The sequence below is a fragment of the Salarias fasciatus genome, chromosome 18 (assembly GCF_902148845.1).
Source record: "Salarias fasciatus chromosome 18, fSalaFa1.1, whole genome shotgun sequence".
In the NCBI taxonomy this organism is placed as follows: Eukaryota; Metazoa; Chordata; class Actinopteri; order Blenniiformes; family Blenniidae; genus Salarias; species Salarias fasciatus.
In genome coordinates, this window is record NC_043762.1 from 27,467,563 (window position 1) to 27,476,807 (window position 9,245).

At 42.6% G+C, this 9,245-nt stretch overlaps 1 protein-coding gene across 1 annotated transcript; it reads right to left on the reverse strand.

The window, feature by feature from the left end:
- Positions 1-4,828: 4,828 nt before the first annotated feature.
- Positions 4,829-8,834, reverse strand: LOC115405594 (von Willebrand factor C domain-containing protein 2-like). Its single transcript, XM_030115209.1, has 4 exons — positions 8,712-8,834; positions 7,618-8,052; positions 5,445-5,574; positions 4,829-5,193 (listed from the first exon to the last, which is right to left on the reverse strand). The coding sequence occupies exons 2-4, from the start codon at positions 7,960-7,962 to the stop codon at positions 5,018-5,020; spliced, it is 651 nt and encodes a 216-aa protein (XP_029971069.1). The 5' UTR covers positions 7,963-8,052; positions 8,712-8,834; the 3' UTR covers positions 4,829-5,017.
- Positions 8,835-9,245: the final 411 nt, after the last annotated feature.

Consider the following 9,245-nt stretch of genomic DNA (forward strand, 5'->3'; position numbering starts at 1 on the left):
AGACCCTTACTGTATTTCCCCAAACAACTCATCATTTAATTAGATACTATTAAACATAATGGAAGCAAGTTTTTGTTTTATAACCAAACTTCAAGAAGAACAGATAAGAAGAAGCGATCGTGCTCACCAACTCTCAAAGTCACTTGAAGACAAACAATATTGATGAATACTGAAAGTATATTTCTGGGAAATTCCAGAAAAGCCAAAGTTTCTTTTTCGCACTTTAAAAGCAATTTAATAGAAACACATCTTGCCACTGCAGGTTAGTTTGGAGTCATTTTATTTGAAGTAAATAGACTTTTGCTGTGATTTTAAGCAGGTGAGGCACTAAAATCAGAACTGAGCTGGAGGATGTGTTGAAGGACGATTATCCATTGAGACTTTTACACAGGAAAACATTTTACAGATTTCACGATGCAGTCTTCAAGTCCCATCTTTTTAATGGAAATTGCAGTTCATTGAAACTTCCTTCATCGAGTTTTTGACACTTTTTTTTAGAAAAGTTTTTATTTTGCAAATCAGCGCTTTCTTTTGGAACTTGAAATGTTTCAATTAGATGTTCAAAGAAACTTAAAATACAGAACTTAAAAGACATTTGCCACTTTCCTTGTGAATATAAAGGTTACACATATCGGGATTTATCCATGAGTTTGTGTTTTATGAGATGAAAGAAGTTTCTCTCCACTCATAGTCACAATGGTCATGCAAACAATGAAACCAGGAATCTTTCATTTCAATGTTATGTTCTTCTTTCTGCTCATTGTTTTCTAAAAAAAAGTATCAAGCAAACAATAATATATTTACCAATAATCCTATAAATTTAAATATAATAAAGCTTGATAACATAAATAGTTCCAAAATTACTTTGAAAATGCACTTTTATTTATGTTTTATTACAGTATTGGCCTCAGTAATGTGGTTTTTAATGATACTTTGGCTGGTAATGTAATAACTAGATTAATTATTGGGAAAAATGTTCTTACAATATCAGTGTATTGGCAAGTTCGTACATTATTGGCTTTATTATAATTAAAATTAATAATTTATTTGCCTTTATTATGTTATTGCTTGCTTCGAGGTGCAGTACGGAATAGTTTCAGTCAAAACAAACTTGAAATAACGGCAGGAAAAAGATATCAAAGCTAAGGAGTTAGCTTCAGGTCTTGTAATACCACTTTCTGCCACCAGATGGTGCAAACGAGCAGCAGTGGATTGTGATATTTTCAAGAATTCTGTCTCACTACTGCCACCCAGTGCACAAAAATGAGTAAACCTCTCTGACTGCACCTTTGCAGAGAAAGCAGATCGTATCTGGGAGGAGGAAAGGATCAGTTTGAAGACAATAATGGGAAAGTTTGATTCTCCTCTCCTTTCTTCCACATCATCCGTTCATATTTCATAAATTGATGAATCAGTCGTCTGATGTTTCTATTATCATAGAGGTTTGATCTGAGAGCGTTTGGCCCGTCTATGAACCACATCGATTCCTCTGAACACCGAGCCGATGCCTTCAGAGCCGACCCTCGCCGCCGGGCAGGAACAGGTCGCTTCAATCAGCACGGCGGTCGTGCAAACCGAGCGGCGCCGGCTTCCTCGCCGGGGTCGGCCTTGAGGCGGAAACATTTCCATCTGTTTGGCTCGACGTTAGCTTCGCCCGGAGCCCTTTCGCAGGACTCGATGGCGCTTTCCTTCACTCTCAGACGCACACAGTCATACGAACGCTGCTTTTTCCCCCCATTATCTCCCCTCTTCCTGGCCTTTTCACTGCGGCGCTGCCAGTCCGCTCTCTCTCTTTGTCGATGCCACACTGTTGTGCTTTGTGCTGGACCCACTTCAGGCACAGCTGTGCCTCGCCACGGCGCTTTCATCTTCCTTGAGATATCGACAGGGCCTCTCTTTGTGTCTCCGGCTGTCTGCCGCTTTCCTGGATGTTGCTTTTTCTTTTCTTGCTTCTCCCCTCCATCTGTCTTTTCTGTCCTTCCAAGCTCACATCTCCAGTTGTGAATCCCTCCTTTTCTCATCCTCCCACCACTTCATTAAGCGCTCATTTCCCCTCTTTTCTCTGGTTTGATCTGCTCTTGGCACCGTTCCACTGGTGAGTTTCTCCTCCTTCAGTCGACACATGGAGAGGTGAAAACTGTCTCTTTTTTTCAGCCATTTGAATTAGTTGTGAGGTGAGAAGAGTTATTTATTATGGGATTAATACTTAAAAGGTACAACATGTGAGATTTTTTTGTTCATGAAAATAAGCAACCAGCCTGTTTGGTCTTGTAATACCGATATCTACCACAAGGTGGTGCGTTGAGTCACTCAGATCAATCTAGTGTTTATATAACTGGAGGGAAAATTGAGGAAGCTCAATTTTACATATCATTAATACAGTTAATGTATTTCGTTTCTTGTTTTTGATAACGGTTGATTTGAAATGAGTTCTGAATCAGTACATTTCCATCAGCTGCCTTTATGTTTTAACATTTTATCATGTTAAACAAACACTGCATCAGATTTAGAGAAACAGTGAAAGATGTGTCCTGATTTCCAGTTTGAGAAGATCAATAAAGCACTGCTGTGTTTCACAGATCTGACACATTCTAGTTATTTAGCTGTTGGCTCAGCAAGATTACTTTATTGATACTTTATTACACTGAGTTAGGATTTAAAGTTACTTTTATTCAAATGCAGTCAAACATCGAAGAAGCTGAGCAGAACAGGAGAAAGAAAGAGTTGGAAAAATTACTTTCAAACAATGAAAAAAATCCTACAATTCACAAGATTAAACTAAATCTGAGGAAAATAACTTGAAATAAATTAACTTTATTAAATTAATATGTTCGATGTTCGTGACCAGATTTTCCTGGTACAAAATCTTACTTTTTTTTGTCCTACAATCTACTAAATGCATCATAAACATGATGTTGAAATCCTAAATTGTGAATAATTGTCTTTGATTTTATGAGAGTTGAAGCCAATGTTGTTGCATTGAACCATTTTTCTGAATCACTTTACCCTTTCACAACGTGGCCAGACAGATTTTCAGTTTATCTTTGTCATCGAGCGCCATTAAATCTGACATTTCCAAAACCACTTCCAGTAATACTTAAAGAGTTGAACCCTGAAGATTGCGGAGCTCACTGGAATTCCCATGGTGCATTGTGGCTCTAACATACAATCATAGAGATTAGGCTTTTTTGTGGTTCTGTTCTCAGAAGAAGGATTTTATCATCTTCTTTAGTGGACTCTTTCTGCATGGTCTTGTTTTGGCTCCGCTGCCTCTGATTGGTTCTTTCTCAGTCGAACCAGGGTCTCGTCAGATGGGATCAGCTACAGGAAAGCACTGAGAGGAAAGGTACAAAGGAAACGGCTTCAGAGAAACAGACGCAGAGTGGTTATCAGTAATATCAGGCTCATCAGAAATGATCCAGATAGGAAGAAGAAGACGAGGAGGAGGAGGCGGACTACCTTGGACTGCTCCATGTTTCTCGGTTTCTGAAACGTGTTTTTCTGCTCGTTCGCTGCTGCAGACTTTAAAGCCTGTAGGTGTTTCTTTCTTTTTTTTGGTTTTTTAAGAAAAAAGAAGAAAATACTGTACCTCTAGCTCTGTTTTCTCTTTTTTTTTTGTACATTGAATGTTGGAAATGTTATATCTTATATAGAATGCATTACATCATATCAAACCTACTTTTTCTATACAATCAATAAATCTTATGTAAAGATTGTATGACACTTGTCTCGTGTTCATTTTTTTTTCCTGCACATGAGTTTTCTCACCGTATTGTGGTTCAGCTCGTAGCTCCTAATAGCAGATTACACGCTGGAGGACCTCACCAAACCATCTGCTTGTGCAAACTATTATAATAGTTTATTGCTCTGTTCAGCTGTTAGGTTGTGAGAGGTGTGTGTGTGTGTAAGCTCTGTGTGTGTGTGTGTGTGTGTGTGTGTGTGTGTGTGTGTGTGTGTGTGTGTGTGTGTGTGTGTGTGTGTGTGTGTGTTAGTGCTGCATCAGCTGCTGACAGGTCCATTAGAATTACTAATCATCCAGTAATCTCGTCGGCTTCGTGACGCTGCGTGAAACAGCGTCTGGTCGTCTGAGATCAGTCAGAGAAGAGAGAAACCTCATGCTCTCTCTGCCTCAAACGTATTGATCAAATCAACTCTGATGGAATTTAAAGAAGAAATGGAAAAGCCGATTGAGTTATAAGTGTTTGGAGAGATCGGTTGTTTTTTTCAATCCTGGGTACTGTTTATAAAATGAGTTTAAACTGTCAGTGTTCAGTGTTTAACTTCCCAACTTCAGCAATGCTAACTGATTAATGTACTAAATGCAATGTGATGTACATATTTTACTTTGGTTATGACTGCATCTGTTTTTATCACATTTGAAAAGAGGAGCAGATCTTTATCTTTCAGCAGAAACTTCCACTGTGGTGCGAAGCATTTCCTCAGCTGGCCCACCAAGATTTTTATTTCAGGAATTTATCATAACATATTTCCGCTGTTGAATCGTAAACTATTGACTTTGTTGATTAAGTCTGACTCAGACTTAGTTGCTATGAAGCTCAAAAACATTTGTTTAATTTCTTCACAAACACACTGAACTCCACATGGACACAGGAGTGATACCGTTTCCAGGGACTAATGCACCTAAAACCGTCACTGGAATGCCCTTCATGGTGTTGAAGGTAGTGGATCACACTCATACCTGAAGGCACCATCTCTTTGTGTGACAAACTTTCTGCAGGATCTCGCTAATTTATCATAGTTTCATAAAAAAAATCATGATCCCCAGGTTAGCTTGCTAATCCAAGTAAATAACCAATCAACTGTAGAAAGTATTCAAAACCTTTTTATGTCACGTTATTTTATAAAAACACATCATGTAGCTATAAAAATCAGGTCGGAGTGTCCCTGTGGAAGAGCAGCTGCAGATCGTGGGTACATGTTTCTCTCTCGGTACAGACGGAGTGAGCCTCCACACTGGGATGTTGGGTATACTGAGACAGCAGCTTCCTCCGTCTGATCAGTGCTGCTCGGGCTTGCAGTTCTTCAGGCGGGAACACGTGGCCAGCCGGTTCCCCTCCCAGTAGCCGGCGTCCTGCCCGTCGTGGCAGCGACACTTGGTGCAGGAGTCCACCCAGACGGGCTCTCCGGCGGGGATCACCTGAGCCCGCGACGCGTTGACGTAACAGTTCGGACCTGGAGGAGGAAACACAGCTGATTTATATATGATGAACGCAGACGGATCACTTTATGCAGATGATGTGAATGAATTATAATGCACAAAATGGCAACAAAACACACCTGCCCTCCCCTCCCGAAACCTGCCCTTCGTCTTACCCCCTCTCTCCTCCACCCCCCCTCTCCTCTAACCTCTCTTCTCTCCTCCACCCCCCCCCCCCCCCCCCCCCCGCCCCTTCATCCACCCCCCCTTCCTCTCCTCCACCTACCATCCCTGCACTCGGGGCAGCACTTCCCCGGCTGGTAGACGGGGTTGACGCAGGGCGGCGGAGCGCAGTCGGCCACCAGGCAGCGGGCGATGCCGTCACTGTCACAGGTGCACTGCTCACACTCGGATGGCTGTAAAACACACACGCACACACGCACACACACACACACACACACACACACACACACACACACACACACACACACACACGATTCTTATCGTACTTTAAATCGGCTTAAATGTCTTGACATGGTCAAATTAGCTAAAATATTTGCTGTCATGTAAACAGACAATTAAAACCCAACAGTTATCAAACGTCGTGAAAAAATTCTAAGGTTTTAAACGGATTTTATGAGCTGCGTTAAAGGTTAATCATGTGGCTGCAGATTAATTCTATTTGACTGAAAATGTTAAAAATGACCGTAAAGTGCAGATGTCGACAATAAATCATATCATAGTCCTTCAACAAAAGCCATTGCGGCCCACACACTGTAAAACTACACAGAGGTCAAAATAAAACACGAACAGAAAGTTTAGACACCAATCAGCCTGGAGCGCTTCAAGACTTGACAATAATACTGCACTGATTCTGCTTCTTACCATCCCAACAGGGGGCGCCATTGACCTCCATGTATCTGCTGGAACCTCACTTCATGTGTGCTGCTGATCCACTCTCAAGTTTTAACACAAGTATTTATGACTGTGCCATAAAGTCCCAATCTGAGACTCACACTAGTTTATAGCTTTACTGATTTTTTTTTAAGTTCACGTAACGGTTTTAGTCACATTTACTTTTTTTTTTTTTTTTTTTGGTTAATTACAGTTTTTAGAACTATAAATCAACTTTCCAGTTACATTAAACATATTTTCATCAAATCTCACCCTCATTTTAAATCACTGCAGAGTAACATTTTTGACTTTTCAGATCACTTCCACTTACATAACACACGTCAGATGATTTGATCGGCTTCCCTGAACCCTTGCTGAACTACACACAACCCCTCAACGCAACACTTTAGAGTGAAAGCTGAAAAAGTTTACTGTGTTTTGGGAGTCAGTTTGTACGACAACGGTTCACGGAGTTACTGACAACTCAAATGTTTTGAAAATAACCACGTTTTCCTCCAGAGTGTCATATTCTCCAGGATCTTGGTACTATTACACCTGACAGTCACCTGGAATAATAATCCAACTTCTTCGTCTGTCCATACATTCTGTGCTTGTCACTGTTGTTGTTTACAGTGTCTGTTCTCCACAAACGTGACTGCAAGGTTTCATTACAATACAAACAGCGCCTACTAGTGGCACAACAGGAGAACTACATTATTTTCAGATAGGAGCAAAACTTTTCTTAAAAGAAAATGCAAAAGTGAATTTGATGTGAAAAAAGTGTTTTTACATGACTGAATGGGGTCGAAGGTCATGTGAAAATGAAAACATATTCATATAAAAATGAGTTATGCTTCTTTTTCCCTTAAAACATCACTTTCTCTGCTTTATCTCTTCTAAAATCACCCACTGAAGGCAGCATGGTGAAATTCTAACCAGTTTTTTTTTTCTGAAAAAGTAACTCCAAAGTCACATTTAGAGGAAATTTTGAGTAAATTTGAGCTTAAATGAAAAGTTTCATGAGAAGACATTACAGTGACTCGTTGGTTTTTGCTTTCGACAAATGTTTAAAAGTTAGTTTCATGGAGTGTAGGGATGTGAAGCCACAGGAGGGTTAAAGATGAATTCGGGAAGTGACAATAATAAAGAAAACCCAACTGCAAACATTTAATGAGTTCCTGCACTGGCACACTGAGGGCGGCTGTGAGAAAAACATGCTGCAGAAGTCATGAAAGACATCAGGCTTTTTGCAGCTTCAGCCTGAGCAGAAACACTGTTTCAGAAAGGATTTCAGTGGGAAAAGGACAAGTCCGAGTTATTTTAGAAAACCTGAAGATGATTTATTGTTTTGGATAGTTGTATTGGGAAGTATTATTTAAAAAGAACAATTTTTTTGTATCATTTCCTTTAAAAAAAATAAACTTTTTCACATTTTTTGAAAAAATACTGACTGAAATGCTTATGTATTTCTACTTCTGTCTCTAAAACAGACGTCCCTGTGGTTGTTCTTGTCCCCACTCGGGCTGGACTCGGAGGGTTTGTGCGTCCTGCTCCTCGGTCCTTACCTGGAAGTTCTGGCCCAGCTCATACACCACCCCCCGGTACTCGCAGCCGATCTTCTCGCACCGGGGGCAGCAGTCGGTGGGGTAGTGGCTGACATGGATGCACGCCGCCGGCAGAGAGGTGCACGCCGTGCGGGCGCAGGAGGAGCCCTCCGCGGTGCACTCGCACTGGGTGCAGTGGTCGGAGTCCAGGAAATACCACTCCCCGACGTAGTATATGCTCCCGTTGGCCTCGCAGGTGCTGCTGTCATTGTGCCCGGCCACCGAGAAGCCCAGGGCGGCCTGCGCGCACAGCAGGAGCGCCCAGACGGCCGTGCGCACCGCGCGCTCCGCGGGACGCTGTGCCATGGCGGTGAGGGCGCAGAGGAGCTGAGAGGAGTGAAGCGCGCTCCGTAAATCCACGGGAGGTTTTCAGGCGAGGCAGATGAGCACCAGTTAAGGCCCGTCCATGCTTCACATGTCCGCGTGGGTGCGCGTTGCGCGTTGGTCCGCGTGACGTAAAAATCGTCATGAATTCCTGTCCGCTAGGGTCCGCGCAGACCGGTCCGCGGACGTCCGCGCAGCAGCCAGAATTTGAGACCGCGTTGCGCATTGCGCGCAGGTCGCGGAAGTGTACGCATGCGCCAGAGCGCCATAGCAAACAAAACATGACGGTAAAAGTGAAAGTAGACGGAGCTCCAGCCTGATGGCTCCACTTAAAGACACCGAAAGAGTGAAAAACTGGTGGAAAGAGAGAGAGACTGTCTGGAGGGAGGAGAAGGTCTGCAGACAGAAGTAAAAAAGTAACTAATCGCTCCGGCGCCGCCCCGCGATTCAGAAACAGAAAAAAAAGGCTAAATAAACTTTAATACTTAAAGATAATGTACTGACAATGTATGTGCTAAATTTTCTCTATATTATCCGTACTAAAGGAGCAGATAAACAGTCTGTAGAGCCGGAAAAGCTTGTCGAGGCTGCGTGGATCACCGCGCCTGCATGAGACGCATACAGCTGAGCTCAAAATGTAGCATGGGAGAAAGCGCGTCCGCATCGGTGGTGCGCGGACCTTCCAAAGCGGACGCGGAAACGCGTACATGTGAAGCATGGTCGGGCCTTTACACAAGTGTTGTTACATTGTCACTTGCACGCGGGAACACGGCGTTTCCAAAGCGGTGCGCACGCGATGCGCACTCAGGAAGCGAGTGGGGGTGAGGCGAGGGGCACGAGGAGTGCGATCTGCGTTATTCACCCCTCTCCATCTCCACCCCCCCTCCTCCCCTCCCTGCCGAGTTCTGAGGGAACTGTGAATCACGCCCCTCCCGTGCGGGAGCGCAAACTGAACTTCAGTGAAGTTTGTGCAGGACAACATCAGAACCAACCCAAAACAAAAGGTTACAACGATATTAGGACTGCTTTTCCTTTGCTGTGATTAAAGCTGACAGAATGAGATCAATAAAGATTTTGATATGTTTGACAAAATATATTACAGTTATGATGGGAGGTTTAGGATTCTGAGGGGAAAACTGAATGATGTGACAAACACATCGAATTATGACATTAATTCAAGTTCGAAAAATCCAAATTGTGAGATTCATGAAATTATTAATACTTATAAATAGAAGAAGGATTCTGAGACTGGAGGCAGTGTCAAA